The sequence below is a fragment of the Arvicola amphibius genome, chromosome 5, assembly GCF_903992535.2.
Source record: "Arvicola amphibius chromosome 5, mArvAmp1.2, whole genome shotgun sequence".
Lineage (NCBI taxonomy): Eukaryota > Metazoa > Chordata > Mammalia > Rodentia > Cricetidae > Arvicola > Arvicola amphibius.
The window spans coordinates 125,804,285-125,823,275 of record NC_052051.1 but is presented as its reverse complement, the minus strand read 5'-3'; the positions used below and the strand labels follow the sequence as shown (position 1 = coordinate 125,823,275).

General features: G+C 35.6%; 1 protein-coding gene across 4 annotated transcripts in view; it reads right to left on the bottom strand.

The window, feature by feature from the left end:
- Positions 1-18,991, bottom strand: part of Dmxl1 (Dmx like 1) — a 144,227-nt gene that overhangs the window by 4,640 nt on the left and 120,596 nt on the right. For 3 of the 4 annotated variants that reach the window (XM_038331845.2, XM_038331847.2, XM_038331846.2), the window contains 6 exons: positions 15,166-15,226; positions 7,427-7,554; positions 5,022-5,114; positions 3,700-3,791; positions 2,234-2,286; positions 203-420 (listed from right to left, as the gene is read on the bottom strand). In XM_038331845.2, the coding sequence (XP_038187773.1) occupies positions 203-420; positions 2,234-2,286; positions 3,700-3,791; positions 5,022-5,114; positions 7,427-7,554; positions 15,166-15,226 (645 nt within the window). Of the gene's footprint in view, positions 1-202; positions 421-2,233; positions 2,287-3,699; positions 3,792-5,021; positions 5,115-7,426; positions 7,555-15,165; positions 15,227-18,991 lie in introns of those variants that run through there. The other variant, XM_038331848.1, reaches the window with a different exon arrangement.

Genomic DNA, 18,991 nt, shown 5'->3' with positions numbered 1-18,991 from the left:
TAAGCATCTTTTAAAACAAGTGAAAAAGTAAAACTTCAAGTTAAAAATAATTCTGTTTATCAAAGGGTTTATTAAATAGTAATTAGCACTGCTGACTATAGCAGAACTAATATAATATGACTAGTATTTAAGTAGATTACTATAATATGACTAAAGGCCTAAGTTTGTAAATTTTTCCATATTATTGACACTATGTTTTTACCTTTATATTGCCTTCTGCAGATCCTGTAACAAAGTATTCTTCAGTTGGATCAATAGCAATGGCTTTAACAGGGGAATCGTGGCTCTGAAAAAGCTGCCTCTGTTGCCGTTGTCGAAGGTCGAATACACATGTGAAACCTTTTCTGCCACCTGATATTAGCAGCTGATGTTTGGGAGCATATGCTAAGACTGTGGCTCCACTATCATGGCAGGTAAAAGCTGAAGGTTTAAAAAAAAAAAAAGATGAAAACCACTTAGTAATAAAAGACCACAAGGTGTCAGGATTGAATAAATTGAATGAATAAATATTGAATAAATAAAAATTGCTGTCCCGTCCAAGGCAATTTAAAAACCAAATGCAATATAAGAAATAATTTGAGATACTAGGCATAAGACAACGAAGCATGGCCCTGGAGCAAAGGAAACATGGGTAGCCATAGTATTGTTCCAGCAAACCACCTACAGTTTTGTGATCAGAACATAAGGAAAGGAATTCAAGTTGAACTGGACTCAATACCAGCAAATGGTAGAATAGCATCTATTAGTAAGTGTAATAATCTATAAACACTTATAAATATTATAAATAAAGCTGCTAAGAACATTCCTGTATAAGCCTTTTTGTAGCTTTCATATATTGGAAACAGTACATACAGATGGATCACGCTCAGTCCATGTTTAACGTTATTAAAACTAAGGTTTTTTTTTGGGCTGGAGAGATGGCTCAGCGGTTAAGAGCACTAGCTGCTCTTCCAGAGGTTCAATTCCCAGCAACTACATGATGGCTCACAACCATCTCTAGTGGGATCTGATGCCCTCTCTTGGCATAAAGGCATACATGCAGATAGTGCACTCATAATCATATACATAAAAAAATAATCTTAAAAAAACCTAAGTTGTTTTCAAAGTGGTTGTAGCATTTTCTGCTTCTGTCAGCAGTTGCAGTTTCTGTGCACCCTAACCATCACCCTGAGTCTTTAATTTTGGCCATGATGGTGTAAATGATAGCTTGCAGCACACTGAATGTGCATTTCCTGATTACTTTATCTTGATTATCCTTTTATATGTTTACTTGCCATTTGAATAGTAAGAATGGGATTGTTTTGAAGTCCTTGAAAACATCGTCAATTTGTTTTAAAAACTTTTTTTTTAGTATTATATGTAAGAATTCATCACCAGACCTAAGCCACATAGACTTTTTTCCCTGTTTTCTTCTAGAAGTCTGCACTTTACATGAAGCTTTACAACCCATTCTGAGTTAAATTTTGTGAAAAGTGAAATCTGTGTCAAAGATATTTTTGGTTGTTGTTCTATGTCATTATTCAACTGTTTTAATACTTTATTTAAAAAAAACTTATTTTTCTCCATTGAGTTCTTTTGTACATCTATCTGCTAAAGTCTATGATATATAAAGTCGCCTATGAGGCTCTCTACTCTCTCCAATGCTCTCGGTAACTTTTTAAAAGCCACTGTCACAATGTTTGATTATTGCAGCTTTACATTAATTTCTGGTTATGTAGGGTGAGTCCGCTGACTGTTTTTCTTCAGTGTTTTGTTGGTTATTTGCTATTTTCATATACACTTTACAATCTGTTTATTGATACGAATAAAAGTTTGACTGTATTTCATTAGAATTGTGTTCAATCAATAAAGTTGGGAGGAACTGGCATTTTGAACATAATTAACTTTTCAAAGCTCTAAATGTGACTCATTTTCTATATTAATTTAGATCTTTGAGTTTTTAAGTTATATTTGTCCCCTTCTACATATATGTCCTGTGTGTATTTTGTTTAACAAATGCCTCAGTAGTTATTTCAGGTGTTATTATAAGATCTTTTAAATTTCAAATTATAGATATTCATTTAGTGCAGAGGACCAACTGGCTCTAGTGTACTGACCTGACACCTTGATATATTTACCATATTAGCTCTAGGTGCTGAGGGTCACACCTAGGAGTGTGCATATGGTAGACAAGCACTCTCCAAATGAACTATATCCCCAGTCCAAGATGTGATAAATTGTCTTCAAAACTTACCATGGACTAAACTATTGGCAGGTGCTACTAGAGTATCCCACAGACATATGTTTCTGGGAGGAGAAAAAAAGGATTTCTTTTTAACTGACACAAAAATTAATAGAATAAAAAATAAGCTAAATATTAAACATAACATTTGACCTTTGTTCAAAAGGTTTTTACACACACACACACACACACACACTAGTTATCACACTCAATTTAAAAGCTGTTAACTTACAAAACTGAGTTAAATTTTGATTAGCACATACCTATAAATAATAGTAACTGAAGGCTGACTATAGAAATTGCTTGTGTATTTACTAATTTTTGATCTAGATGCTACCTAACATACACAAGCCAAAGACGATGCTAGTTATTAGTTGGAATCTATTGAACACGGCCAGAGTGTACAGCCCTGAAGCTGTGCACCGTGAAGCTCACATCTGAGTTTCAGAAGCTCAGCAAACTCAGTGTGTCTGGATGGGCTGCGTGAGTATATCGAGGGAGAAGACAGAGATGTTCTTACAAACTATAAAGTTGTTCCTATTTTCTTTTTTTTTTGTTTTTTGAGACAGGGTTTCTCTGTATAGCTTTGGAGCCTGTCCAGGAACTTGCTCTGTAGAACAGGCTGGCCGCAAACTCACAGAGATTTGATGAGTTTCCTATTTTCTTATTGTGAAAATGATAATACCTACTTAGTAAGGCCATGATAAAGACAAATCAAGTTACTTAATAATATGGCCAATACAATGAGCATGAACTCTACAGCATGGACGGGCTCACTGTGAGTCTTGTCAGTTTGGTTGCTCACCTTCCTGGACTTAGGGGGAGCTGGGAGGACCTTGGACTTAACATAGTGAAGGGAACCCGGATGGCTCTTTGTCTTGGAGAGGGGTGGAGTGGGGGTATGGGTGGAAGGGAGGGGAGGGAAGGGGGAGGAAGAGGGGAGGAGATTGAAATTTTTAATAAAAAAAAAAAGAGGAAAAAAAAACAAAGTCCTTAATTCCTTTAAAAACACTAAAAATGAACACAATAAATATAAATATGTATCTAAATATCAATATTGAGCATCTGAAGACAAAAATACACTTTGTAGCTATCTGATTTTTTACTCAAAATTTTATTACTGAAATTAAATGCATATTGATATTTCACTCTCAAAAAAATATGGCCAATAAATAACTGTACCTTTTTCAACTTCAAGTTTTCTGAATATATAGAAAATACAAAGAAATATTCATTTTACAAACAACCAAATCCTTTCTCTTAAAGTCTCAAAATGAGAATATTAAAAATAAGAAAGAATGGATTCTTCTGTAAATGGTACTAGAATTTTCCTAGCTTTATGCCACTAAGAATGATTTAAATAAGAAATCTTTATGATACAAATTCTTAGGGCATAATTACTGAGACAAATAAATACACAACAACAAAACAATTTAGTTATCCACATACAACATTTCTGTTTCAGCTCCATCTCTTACCTATTGTCAGTTGAAAGACCAGCTGTAGCTATCAGAGAGGAGGAACTAACGAAGACAAAATCATTGGCTGTTTTGTTATGACATTGCCAAGCCTGGAATGGTTATAAACAATAAATGTTACTGTTGCCAATAAAATTTCCATAATCAAGTAGATGAAACTAAAATGTGACCACGCATTTTATGTCTTTAAAAAATAATTTCTATTCTTTTAATCTTCTGAACTTTAAAAAGATTAGAGAATACAATAACTCTCACGATAATTCTCCCCATCTCTTTCTGTAAAAAATACAAACAGTTCATGAACAGTCTTTTTCACTTTTGTTCAACTAATACCTTAAGAAAACACAGAGGTTAAACTTCAAATACTTACTTAGGTCTAGGTAGTGGGAAAAAAAAAAACAAGAACAAAACTGTCTTACAAGAAGAAACAAGAATTTAATGTTATGTTAGATGTAAATATGTTTGCAAAATTGACATTATCAATTGTTCAGAAACATTCAAACTTTTAAATAATTGTTCAAATAAAAGTAACTGTTTAAAAGTAATAAAAAGTTACTGTCACAAAATAAGAAAGTTCAGAGAACTTCTGAAAATTCAACCAAACTTATTATGATCATTTCACCAATTAAAAAAAGAAAAGCAGTCGTCTCTCCAAAAGGTCAACTTGCACAGTTCACACTGTAGCCTAAGAAAACTATGAGGCAAAGAACAAACTAAGTCCTTTTCAAGAAGTCCTAGCAATGCTCCCTTGTGTTTATTTAGATCAATACTGAACTCAAACATTTAACCTCAGGTGAATTATCAGAATTATAATCTATAACCTTAATCTTTTCTATGTTTTGTTTATGTTTAGTTCTGTAAAGGAAGTCAATGAAACATTTTTATTCTCTGAAAGCAAATTTTTATGAATTCTACACAGACTTAAACAGATGGAAACAATAGGATCAGCAACAGGATCCCCTTTCTACTTTGCTCATTAATAAGAGCTAAGTACAGGAAAACAATCTGATATTCCGTTGGTCTGCCAGTCATCTGCGGCTTGATGAGGATGGATGAGTTCCAGCACTTTATATGGGTCTCTGGAGAAATGGTGCTGGGCATGTTAACATCCTCACCTTCACTCAGTCATTTTTATACACAACAGGAGTAGTCTGTTGTAATATGTGACGAGTAGATAAGACTAGACATATTTTATTAATTGTAACATTACTTACTCAAGCACAGCTTTGATTTTTAAACATAAAGTCACATATATATATATATATGTCACACACACACACACACACACACATATATGTGACTTTATGGAATATTTAACTTACCAGATATGGCTTAGGCATGCTCCCAGTAATTGGACAACATTTCCAGTTTGTTTGGTACAAACTTAAATATCCATCAGCATCAACAATTCCAAACTTTAAAAAAGAAATTAAATGATTAATGAAATAAAAAGCACACATTTACTCCTTATACCCAGTGTGACACATTATCTCTATGTTTAACATCGGATTGACCAACTGTTTTGGTGTTGTGCTATTTGGTTACATCATGGGTAAAGTAGGAACACGAAGCTAAGGGGTTTATCAAGACACCTGGTAGGCAAAGAATTAAAGCTTGTTGTACTTTAAAACAGACCATATGAAGGACTGTAGCAGTATTAATGTTGAAAAGTATGTCAGATTACAAAATCAATTAAATTGTAGAAAGGTCTGAGTATTATACTGATAAATCTGGGAAGAGGTACTTTGAAGGGTTTCTCAAAAACAAACAAACAAAAAGATACTACTTATTCTGTAGGTATTTAATTATGTCGTTCATAATATCACTCTATTTTGGGAAGACGATATATCAAAAGAACTATGGATTGACATGCATAGACTCTAGTCTATGGCACATTGCCAATGAAAACGGAAAACATAATAAACACTGGAAGGGAATACAACTGACAGCCCAAGTTGAATATTCTTATTGCAAATGTTTATACCAGAAAAGTGTCAGATTTTGAAGGTATTTTGATGTGCGATTCCCCTCTATATGCTGTGAATACAATTGGTTAATTAATAAAGAAACGAGCTTGGCCTGATAGCAAAGAGTAGAGTTAGGCAGGGAAAACTAAACTGAATGCTGGGAGGAGGCAGAGTCAGAGAGAAGCCATGTAGCCCTGCCAGAGACAGACGCCAGAACTTTACTACCTGGTAAGCCATAGCCTCGTGGTGATACGCAGGTTAATATAAATGGTTTAAATTAATATGTAAGAGTTAGCCAATAAGAAGCTAGAGCTAATGGACCAAGCAGTAATTTAATTAATTCAGTTTCTGTGTGGTTATTTCAGGGCTGAGCAGCCAGTAACAAATAAGCGGCCTCCTACAACAGTATTTCTTTTAATATTTGCACTTACTAATCAAGCACTTATAATCTGGAAATGTTTGAAATCTGAACTTTGTAAGCACCATAACTGAAACTCAGGGGAAAGAAAAGGCAAGAGATACTATTATCTAAGATTGTGTAAACTTTTAGTGAAGCATGATCCAGAAGACAAAACAGTAGGCCAATTTGCCTGTTAATTCCTATAAAAACATGCTTCAGAAAAGCAATTTGAAATAAGCAGCAATGTGAGAAGTAACAGACAATAAAGGGATGGTCTGGAGGTGGTTTAGCAAACTTCTTTAAAAAAACAAAACCTAAAGTATTATTTATTCATGTGTATGTGTGTATGTCTGCATATGAAGAGGACAGAAGGGGTCAGATCCTCGGAGCTAGAGTTATAGGCAGTTGTGAGCTGCCAGATATCTTGGGTCCTCTACAAGAACAGTATGTGCTCTTAACCCCTAAGCCTTCTCTCTAGCCCCATATTATTGTTACATATAAACATGCATAAATATATAAATGCAACTTGCTGAGTCTGTTTAATGTTGCTGTGTATTATGATTTTAGGGATGACCATTTTGTAGTGGATAACCAACTACAAGGCTTGTCCCTAGGAAAGAAATTTTCCCACTCTCAGTCATTAGTTGTCTATAGTTCTTTGTCTAGGGGCCCCATGAACTTTTCTGCTTCCTCATTAGTATGTCTATTGGTGTTGTCAATGTTTAAGGTACCATGTTGCTTAGCTGTCATGGGTGTAGCTTTTCTGTCATTTCTAAGAGAAACACTCTCACAGTACACCTCCTAGTATCATTTCTTTTTAAGTATCTTGTAATTAAAGGTTAGCCCACCATAAAGTCTTTGCCTCCTTAACTCTGCTATATGAAAATACTCAAATAAAATATAATGAACAATAGAATTCTGATTCCAAAAAAGTTCTATAAAAGCTGTGTGGGTAACTAATCCAGTTTGCTGACCTGCCATTCTAGAGCAACGTTACTCAGTGTTAAAGTGCATAAAAATCACAATGCAGATGGGTTAAGCAGACACACCACAAACTGTATTTGCTGCTTGGCGCTGAATCATGCTCTGAGTAGATTCCAGGAACTAAAGAAATGGATTTCACTAATCAGAGAAATATAAGGGAGAACACTGGTCCTTAGGGAATATTTAACTTAATTTTAGTAGTGATATATGTGCACCACAAACCTACAGGAAGAATCACGTACACTTAAATGTTCTTTGAGAAGAGTTAAAATAATTCTTATGAAGTAGTACTTTTAATATTCTCTTCAAACCCTCAAGCTAGTAAAATTATGCACCATCAAGCTTTTAAAAAGAAGTAATTAATTCTCAATAGTACCTTATTTCCCTGATAGTTAAATCTCATTCTTGTAATTCTTGGATTGCCACCAGATCGAAAACAGGTTATTTGCTGAGAATGGCCCCATTCAAACATTCTGACACTTCCATCTTGAGCACCTGTCAGATCTGCATTATAAGATGACAAAAATTAAATATTTATTTTAAAAAGTTTTGGAAAAAATTTGTTTCTTAACCCAATATTGAATTATTGATCAAAGAAGTACCTAGGAAATAAATCAGTCCATTTATATAAATTTACCTTGAAGTTTTATTTTATATAAGAAAAGTCATATGATGTACTTTCATTTGACTGAGAATGTTTTCAAACAAAAAAGTAGACACATTTATATTAGATCACTATAAATTATTCTTCTCAAAATTATCTTAATGTCTTAAGAGTCTAAAATAAATATATTTTATAATAAACATTTAATAAATTATTGAGATTATTAAAGAATCAACCTTTATCAGCCATACTATTAATGTTAAAATTATGCATTTTTCTAAGACAACAGATTTAAATATCATAAGAGGAAAATTTTATTTCTAAATTATTTTGATGAATTTATTATCTCAAATATATGCTAATGTCTGATAATACTAATTATACTATGAAATAAATAAGTCACTATTTTTGAGAATAAATGAAATCATTTATATACAGCACTCAGAAATATAACAAATGGCACCCAAATCATATTAATTATAACTGTCAAAATTAGTGTAGAATAGGGATAATGAAAATCAGTATGGATAAAATGCCCAGCAAGTTGCTAATTATGCTATTAGTTGAGTTTTACTAATCCTTTACCAAATATGTAATAGCAATGAATTCAGGCTGTTTTAGAATATTTTGTCTTACACTAGACAGGGGGTGTGAAGGCAGCAGCATAATGACTTGAGACTCATTGAGGGGAAGTTAACTCTTTTCTTTTCCTCCCATGGTCTTTGTTAACAACAAGGATAGCTGCTTAGAAACTGTTTAAGTCTTCCCAATATTATCTATAGTGCTAAAAACACTAACTGGGAAACCTCTAAGCTATAATGGCTCTGGTGTATGAACAAACCTAACCACAAATCACTATAAACAGTAAGACAAAAACCAAAGTTTCAGCTCTAATAAGTAATTTACCACTTCAATGAATCAAATTTCTTTCTGTCTTGCTTCTGCAAACACCTCTAAATTTTTTCTCCTACTACCTTAGTGTGACAGTTAATCTTTACTGCCTGGGTTTAGATTCACTTAGGAGATCAGTGAGGCACATCTCTGGGTGTGCTTGTGAGAATATTTTTAGCAGGTATTAACTGAGGGAGGAAAGATGTACCACAAATATGGGACGTGACATTCCATGAGTTGGAGAACCAGACAAAATAGAAAACTAGCTCAAAATGACAGCATATCCTATTTCTGTTGTTCTTGGCTCGCTTCCACTACCCGGATTTCTGTTCAAGTGACAAAGGACTTAAGGCTCTGAAATAATGAGCCAAAATAAATGATTCCTCTCCTCTCAGCTGGTCTATCAACTATTTATTTGATGACAGCATTGAGAAGCTAATGAGTATCTTGGTAAAGCCTTAAACCACCTATAAGCTAATTTCATGAACTTCCTGGTGAATGTTCAGAGAGCCTTCTGAAGATTCTGCGTCAGAAGGTGGAAACAGAGAAGATTACTTTATGACAACCCTCAAGAGTAACAAGCAATCAGGCACAAGTGAGACAGCCTTCTAGTCACTCCTTCTGCTGCACATTTACAGATTACCGCCAAAGCATCACGATGCTCACATTTCAGCTCTGCCACCTGATTTGAGCATTTCTTCCCCCAGACTAAGTCTGAAAAATGTACCAGATTGTGTCCAGCAGAGAACCTCAGGTACAAGTTAGTCCGTAAAATATGTCAGCTTGTGCTCAGCAAGGGGCCTCAGGTAAATAAAGTCTGAGGTAGAAACAGGATTGTGTGTTCTACTAAACTCAAGTCTATAACTCCTATTATCTCAAACTCTACCTAACTTTAGAGATAAACAATACAAACAGAGTCTGTGGATTTTTTTTTAAGAGAAATGAGAAAACCTTACCAAAGATAATTTAAAATTATGGTAGTTACAATGGGGGGTGTTTCAACGTCTAGACAAATTACCTATCTTTAGGACACAGTGGATTAAAGAAGGATCCCCCAATGCCTCAGAAATGGAATGCATCTTCTGACTGACAAGCAGAAGTTACTGGAAAACTAGATGTACCAGTAATAATACTTTAAAGTGCTTTTCTCCCTATGTTATTCCCCCATTCCTCCCTCTCTGTGAATGTCTCCCTGTCTGTCTGTCTCTGTGTGCTGTCTATTCCTTCCTACTTGCCCCCACCTCTTTGTGTGTGTACACTAGAGGTCAACTGTAGTATCTTCTTCAAGTGTTCTCCACCATATTTTGAGACAGGGTCTCTCAATGAACCTTGAGCTCAGCAACTACAAGCCTAGCTGGCCAGCAAACCACGGAGACCTTCTTGTCTCCACCTCCCAGGCTAAGATAGGTCTGTGTCACCATACATAGAATTGTCTGTGAGTGTCAGGGATCTGAATTCAGGCCATCACGATAGCATGACTAGCATTTTATGGACTAAACTATCTCCTTGGCCCCAGACATAACCTGTTAGAAGACTGTTCGCAAAAGGCAAATGAAAAAACTGCAACCACCCCAGCCTTTATAGTGTAGGTTAATCACCTGAAGATTACAGTCTACTTATAAAACAATTTCTAATAAAGATTTTAATGATTTTTCTATCTGGCACATGGCTAACATATTAAAATCAAACTTGGAAGTTCATTATTTGTGTGACATTTTTCTGCTTCTAAGTGATATTGCCAAAATTATAAGAGCTCTAATCAACTGACTTAAAGAGAAATAGGCTCATAAGTAAATTAAATGTTCCTTAAACTCTTGGAAAGAAGCTAGCCCAAGTGTACTTCAAGCTCACAAGAACTCAGAAAAACTTTTGGTAGATATGAGCTAATTTGGCTTAGGCTTTTTCTTCTGTGCTTCTAGGTAGGACGTGATCCTTCTTCAGCCCATAGACCTCCTGGTGCCTCCAAGAGTTTATCCATCTGTGCTGCCTGGTTATCTGACATCACGGCTACTCTGGAATCTCATTTCTACATTGTCAGGTTACCCAGCTCCTTTAGGATCTTACAATGTCCCCACAGCCTCTGCCTAGACTGACTTCTCATCTTAAGGCCACTCAGATCTGACTTTACTTCCCTACATAACCAGGTAGGCCCCATTCATTTGTATCCCATAGGTCTCTTAACTCCATATCCCTCAAATCATATACATATAACCACTGTTTGACTAGAGATGACAAGATAGCATAAGGACATGCTGATCCTTGGATGATGACTCTTAATTAAAGCAATATAAGACTGTCAAAAGACTAGGGATATAACCTGAAGTCTTCAATACAAGCTCCATGGAGGAAAAAAATCTCTACTTTTTTTTTTTTTTTTTACAACTTAAACCTCTTCTGTACATTGACAAACCTCCCCTGGATGAAGATGGGTGATCTGAACTAAAGGGAAGATGTAATTAACAAACTATTCCCAGTTTACAAGTCCCAGTGAAGAAGCAAAAAGAACACACACAAAAATGACAAATTAGTTATGCTCTCATAACTAATCCTAAAGTAGTGACCTCCAATAAAAATGACCTGGAAGAAACCCCAGAAAACTCATTTAAAGAGTAATTATAAGAATATTCAAATAACCCAAAAAGATATGTATATACATTAAAAGAACAAAATAAAAAGTCAAATGAAATGAAGTCAACCCAAGATAAGAAAATAGAATTCTATAAAGAGAATTATCAAGATAACCAAAACTGAAAAGATGATAGAAATGATAAACTCATTAACCAAAACAAAAACCTCTGAGGAAAGCCTCACCAATGGAATGGATCATATGGAAAACCATGCTAGGGCTGGACGATAAAAGAATTGGCTCAATGAGTACAGGGGAAAAAAACAAAGAGAAGAGAGGAGAAGGAAGGAGAAGGAGGAGGAGGAGGAGAAGCAAGAGAAGGAAGAGAAAAAGGAGGAGGTGAGGAGAAGGAGGAGGAGAAAAAGGAGGAGGAAGAGAAAGAGGAAGAGAAGAAGAAGAAAAACAAAGGAAAGAAAAGAAAAAGAACATGGGGAGAGTTTCGGGACAGCGCCAAAGACTTGAGGAAGGAAATGTATACCATAGTTGCTGGGTTTGATCATCAGCACTGAAAAGGTAGAATATTCTCTCCTTATAAGACATAATTAGAGAAACTTGTTATATTACCAAGGTTTTGACTAGAATGCCATACTTGAGAATTCATATAATCAGATATGAATATACAGCTTTAAATCATTAAGGTGATTTTATGTGACAAAAAAAGCAACTTGAAATAAAACTGGGCTAGCAACATGTACACAGTTTATATCATTCTCTTATATGGTTACCTTACAGCTGAATAAGGACTGTCTATCACTTCTGGAACCCAAGATATTTAGAGATCTTGGGGAAAAAAGGAACCCAACTCTAGGGAGACAAAAGCTGTTCTTCTGACCTTATCTTAAGTATCTCTTCATCGGTGTTACTTTATAATAACCTTTACAATAAAGTCTCAAACGTAAATCAAGTGTTTCATTGAATTATTCTAACAGATTAGTCAAACCAAAGGAGAAGGATGGGAGAACCCCCTTTATAGCCAGATGTATAGGGGAAGTGAACTAAGTGAGGCAAAAGACAAGCTTATATATCTGAGCTCTTCTTGACTTGTGGCTTCTGAATCTAACTGCAGGTAGAGAGTGTCATGAGTTGAACTGAATTAACAGCACACTAAGTTTACCTTCACAGTGAGATACCTGCCTAGGGTAGGGAAAAGAAAAAAACCACACAACTTCCATAAGAAGTGTTGCTAAGAACAACAGAATGTATTTTCTCACTTAGGAAATTATAAAAGTATTATCTCAATTTCTAACAAAAACTCAAAAATAGTGGCTTAGGGTACTGGCAAAGTGGAACAGAGATTGGCTAGCCCAAGCAAGGGCCTGGCTTTCAGTCCTAGCAATTGTTTATATGTACTTACTCATAATTGGTTTCTAGCGATAAATAAAGGACATCAAGCCTATAATTCGTGATCCTAGAGAAGATAAATAAGAAGGTAAACCCAAAGAAAAACATATAGTTATCCTCCTGGATATTGGAAGCAGACAAGATTGCCAGGCAAATATTGGGAACTTGTGGGTGGGGTGGGATGGGGGTAAGGGAAGATGGGGAGAGCAAAGTGTGAAGGGGAGGATGGGGAGAGCTTGGGGGAATGGGATGGTTGGGATATAGGAAGGGTGGGTATGGGAGCAGGGAAGTATATATCTCAATTAAGGGAGCCATTTTAGGGTTGGCAAGAGACTTTACTCTAGGGGGGTTCCCAGGTGTCCAGGGAGAAGGCCCCATCTAGTTCCTTGGGCAGCTGAGGAGAGGGAGCTGGAAATGGCCAGATCCTATAGCTGTACTGATGAATATCTTGCATATCACCATAGAACCTTCATCTGGCGATGGATGGAGATAGAGACAGAGCCCCACATTGGTGCACCGGACTGAGCTCCCAAAGTCCAAATGAGGAGCAGAAGGAGGGAGAACATGAGCAAGGAAGTCAGGACCGCGAGGGGTGCACCCACCCACAGAGATGGTGGGGCTGATCTAATCGGAGCTCATCAAGGCCAGCTGGACTGGGATTGAAAAAGCAAAGGATAAAACCGGACTCCCTGAACATGGCGGACAATGAGGGCTGCTGAGAAGCCAAGGACAATGGCACTGGATTTTGATCCTACTACATATACTGGCTTGGGGGGGGGGGCTAGCCTGTTTGGATGCTCACCTTCCTAGACCTGGACTTCACACAGGGCAGGGAACCCTTACTGCTCTTTGGACTGGAGAGAGAGGGGGAGGGGAGTGGGGGAGAGGGAGGAAAATGGGACGGGGGAGGAGGCGGAAATTTTTAATAAAAAAAAATATAAAAAAAGAAAGAAAAAAAAAAGATTTTTTCAAAAGATCTGAAGAGAAGAAAAGGCCTACTGAATTACCTGAGTTTCAAAGTAAGACCTTAAGAAATCTTATTTTGTTGCATTTGTTTATATAATATGCACTTATTCTTGAACTAACTTATTTCTGGGAGAATGTGTTCATGACTAAGAAGAAATACTGGGGAAGAAATCAAATAAAAAATCCAATTAATTTAATTGCCTTTAATTTTCTAAATCTCTTTCTTGTCAGTTATGGAAATTCTCTCTCATATGATAGTGATGATTTTTTTCTTACCTAATACTTATAAAAATTAGTTTACTAATAGCTGTGGAAGTTGGGGATATCTTTTTGAGTCTGGGACTAATAACAGTTACTGCCAACTATTAATCTGGTGATTATATGCAATAGAGTTGATAGTACATTAGGTCCCTTAAATATTTAAGGAAGGTTACAAACCTTACTGCAGAGGGTAAGAACATTTTTTAAGCAATACCAAATATATTGCTTGCCAATATTATTTAAACCTTGCACATAAAATACACTGCGTGTGTGTGTGTGTGTGTGTGTGTGTGAGAAAGGGCCTTATTCTGTAGACCTGGGTGGTCTTAAACTCACTGATTGTGAAGGTAACATCACCCTGCCTCAATCCTCAAGTGCTTAAATCTCAAGTATGTGCTACCCACATGCTATGCTAAATGCATATTGACATCTTATTATATACACTTTGATGACTATTTTAGTTATTTCTTCAAATTCTTTCCTCTTTAAAAAACTTGTTTTGAATTTGTATTTATATGTGTGGATCTATGTTAAGATGTTAAGTGTATTCTATGTGTAGAGTACACACAAAGGCCAGAAGAGGCTATTGGGTCCCTTGAAGCTCGAGTCATAGGAGGTGGTAAGCCCCTGACACGGGTGCTAGAAACCAAATTTGATTAAGTCAGCTCCAAAAGTAGAAGGGATTCTTAACTACTGAGCCATTTCTTCAGTCCCAGATACCTATAAAGCTGTAGGAACTCAATGTTAAGGGAGTCAATATATTATTTTATAGCGATTTGTATTTGGTATGAGAAGTCATTCTCTTCATTTAAATTTTTTTTCAACCTTTTTATTTGACAAAGTATGCAATTTAGATAACAGATGATTACAGCACACACTGTAATACAGAGGAAAAGAACACAGAACTTTGTTAATTTTATTTTAATGGACAATTATCTATGAGGAAAGGCGGCTAAAATTTTTAGACATTATTAATTTGTAAAGACATAAATATCTCAATATACTCCTATAACTATTAAGGGAATGACATAAACATAATTTTTAAAACCTAGTATAATCATAAACTAACATATATATTTCAACCATCAGTTAATCAATACTTTCAAAAATTAAAAAAATTATTTTATTTTGGCTACAACAAAAGAGCTTGAGATTTCTTTTTTTGAGATTTCTTCAAATAAGATCTGAAAAAAAATATCTCCTACTTTATAAGAATTTACTAATAACTCCTTTTATGACTACTATTAACGTGCTTGATAAAAGACAAGCTGATAAAATTAGTATAACAAACTCATCTATGAAAAATAAGGTAGTAGGATAAAAAATTATCTTTCAATTGAAACTAAAAGTTTCCCATGAATTTCTTATACAATTTATATAAAAAATGTAAAAATAAGACAATCATTGTTCATCATTGCCAACTTACAGTAAGGAAGTGTTGGATGTGATGTCATTCTTCTGACATTATTAATGGCTTTCTTAGTCATCTGGTAAAAGAAGAAATATTTTATAGTAACAATAAAAAATAACTAGAACTTTAAGTTGTAGGGCTGTATACATAGTTCAGTCATAGAGCACGCCTTAATTATGAGTTATGTTCTGATTAATCTTCAGCAACACACAGAAACATACACACAGTTCTACCTATCAGTTAGTTAATCAATATCTCCAATGACTCCCTTTTTGGCTAAACCAAGAGAAACTTAAGCATCAGAATTACTCTACTTTTTTGCCAACTGATTAATTTTAAATCATTTTTGAATGATTTAACTATCCTGTTAAATAAGAATAAAATAGCTACGTAAAATTAAAGGGAACTATAGCTACATGTTAGTTTACATTGTGCAACAATCATGAGGTTGCAACAATTTTAGTTGGTCTTTTGGATTTTAATTGTTTAACTAGTCTAAAGTTGTGGAGATGTGTGGAATTGGTAAGGGTAGCAAAAAAAGCAGCCCATCAGAGCTGGTAGTGACAGGAAGGGAAAGGTCCCTGTGGGTGTGTTCTAGTCCAGAACAGAAGAAGCTGCTGTTAACAAATACAGTACTGATCATTCAGTAACAATATAGGATCAATTCTCCAGACAACAAAACCTTGATGAACATATGACCATTACTTTAAACCTCATATCCAAATCCCTTTATTTTGTTTGGGGGTAGGGTTGGGAGAGACAATTAAAAAAAAAAAACAAAACGGTTTTATTTAATGTTAATTTATGTGCATTTGTGTTTTGCCTGCATTTATGTCTGTGTGAGTATGTTGTATCCCCTGGAACTGAACTTACATTGTGGGCTGCCATGTGGGTGCTTGGACTAGAACTCAGATCTGCTGGAAGAGCAGCCAGTGCCCTTGACCACTGAGCTATCTCATCAGCTACAGGGACACAATTTTACTGTATAGCCCAGGCTCCCTATAACTTGCATATCGTGCATCAGCCTCCCGAGTGCTGGGATAATTATAGGCATGTCCACCATGTCTACCAAATCCTATATTCTGAATTAAATATATGTATAAAGGTTCTTAGTCTTTCTTTTACCTTGTGACCAAATTATCACAGAAAAAAATAATAAAACACAGATTAGAAGTTTTTCTGAAAGCATTTAACAGAAAATAAAGAAACCATTAGCTATGTGAAAAGATTCATATAAAACAAACCACCTTATTTTATTAGTATCTTTTTTCTTGAGAGAGGAATAGGGGTAATCATGAATCAGAATGACTTCCAATTAAAAGGTCATTAAGATGGCAAGTCCCTATTACTAAAGACAATACCTATACAACTCATTGAACATAATTAGTTGACAGCTGGTGCCTACATAGAGCCTTCACCGCTACCGAAGAGTGTTCATGGTATGGAGAGTACTTTGCATGGTCCCAGAAGAGAAAGATAAACTACAACCCACCTACAAACCCTGCTATTTATAATGGTGACATGCCTGCAAGGTGGTTGAAAACCTGAGACTAGATAGGCCACAGACCTAGGGAAAACTAAATACTATATAATACTCTGTCACAGGAACACAGAAAGAAAATGACTCCTAATGACATTCTGCTATACTCAGATCAGTTCTTTGTTCAGCCAGTATCAGAGAAGCTTTCATCTGCAGTAGACCCACAACTGGACAATGTACAGGGTTGGAGCTTTTGGAACACTCAGTACAAAATGAGGGTGTCTCCATCAAACAATAGAGTTTCTTTAATATAATATATTCTGATTACATTTTCCCCTCCCTTCATGGCTCAGGGGATGCAGAAATATTGTTAAAGAAGGATGGAAATACATCAAGGAAACAAGGCTTTGTAGACATGACAAGACTGACACACATGTGAAATCAGAGACTGTAGTAGTATCCATAAGGCCCGCACAAGTCCAAGCCAGACAGTACCCCACTGCTGAAAGGGAAAGTAGATATAAGCCTCCATCCCCAACCCAGAAGCTATTTCTAGTTGATAATCACATGTAAAAGAAAATCCAGTTCTGCCCAATGGAGTTTCATTGGGTATAAAAAACCATACTTAAGGGCAGGCCCTGTGCCCAGCAGTAGATAGCCAACATAAACCTAACTCAATAGTATTTTTGGGGGGTGGGGGTTGTCTCATTATGCTTTGCCAGATCATTTTTTAAAACCTCACAGATCTTATATGTTGTGATTTCTCATTTTATTTTTATATAACATATTTTATGTTTTCTATATGTACAAATGTGTACCTCAGTGTGTGTCTGTGTTTCTTGTACTTTCCTTCTGCTCTATCCTGGTTTATTTTTAATTTCATTGTCACGAGCATGATTATTATTCAGATGCTTGTTTGTTTTCTAATGAGAGAAAGAAAGGGTGTGGACCTGGATTTGAAGAGAAGAGTAAGATAGGGGAAGGGAAAATGTAATATCCTTAGTCATCAGAGAAATGCAAATTAAAACTACTTGGGATTTCGTCTTACCCCTATCAATGACCAAGATTAATAAAACAAGTGAAAGCACACTCTGGAAGGATTCAAGGAAACGGGAACACTTATTTACTGCTGATGGGAGAGCAAACTGGTATAGAAATCAGTGTGAAATTTCCTGCGGAAGCTGGGAATTGATCTAGCTCAAGATCCAGGCTACACCACTCTTGGGCATATACATCCTACTATGGAGATATTTGCTCATCCATGTTCATTGCTGCTCTAATAATAAGAATCACAAATTGGAAACAGATTAGATGTCCATCAACTAATGAATGCATACTGAAAATGTAATATATTTGCAGAATTGAAATATCCATCTGTTTAAGACAAATGATATTAAGAAATCTGCAGGTAAATCAAACTAGAAACAATTATCCTAAGTGAGATAACTCAGATCTCAAAAGATAAATATTAAGCTGGAGAGATGGCTCAGTAGTTAAGAGAACTGGCAGCTCTTCCAGAGGTCCTAATTTCAATTCCCAGCAACTACAAAGGGGCTCACAACCATCTATAATGGGATCTAGTGCCCTCTTCTGGCCTGCAGGCATACATACATGCAAGCAGAACACTATACATAATTAATAAAATCTTTTAAAAGGGAGAGATTGCATGCTTTAGCTTATATGTAGATGTTAGCTTTTAATCTTTACATATGTACTTCAATTACAATAACCATAGAGGTTAGGTCGCTCCTAAGAACCAAGGGGGAGGAGATCTTCCAAGGAAAAGGAAATAGAATATAGTGCAATAAAGACATAAAGAGGAAACTTGAATACATTTAAATGTCAAGAGGGGTGGGAGAGAAGGGTAAAGGAAGAAATATGGGGAGGGACAATTAACACTAAAGGCTTTTTAACAGTCATTTGAAAACCTACTACCATAGAAGCTTCCTAAAATGTATACATATATGAAAGGAATGTAAGTGGAATCACCATATAGTACGGGAAATAATTAGACATCTTATGTCACTAAGTAAACTCCCTAGAAGCAGAAATGTGTTACATCTTGTAAAGATGTTAGCCAAACATATTCCATAGACTCTCTTAATATCACAATTAATTATCTCTTAATTAATTACCTTCTACAACCTGATGTTAAGTCTCTAATGCTGAAAACAACACTTACTTGTGTCATCGAACATGGAGAAACTGAACTTGTGCCCAACTAGAAGGTACATTCTTACTGACTACTTATGAGGTACTTTGCATGATTCTGGAAGATAAAAGGAATCATCAACCTCACTCTGCGACAAACCATGTGACCTACAATGTATCTGCATATAAGATATACTGGTGCAATATTAA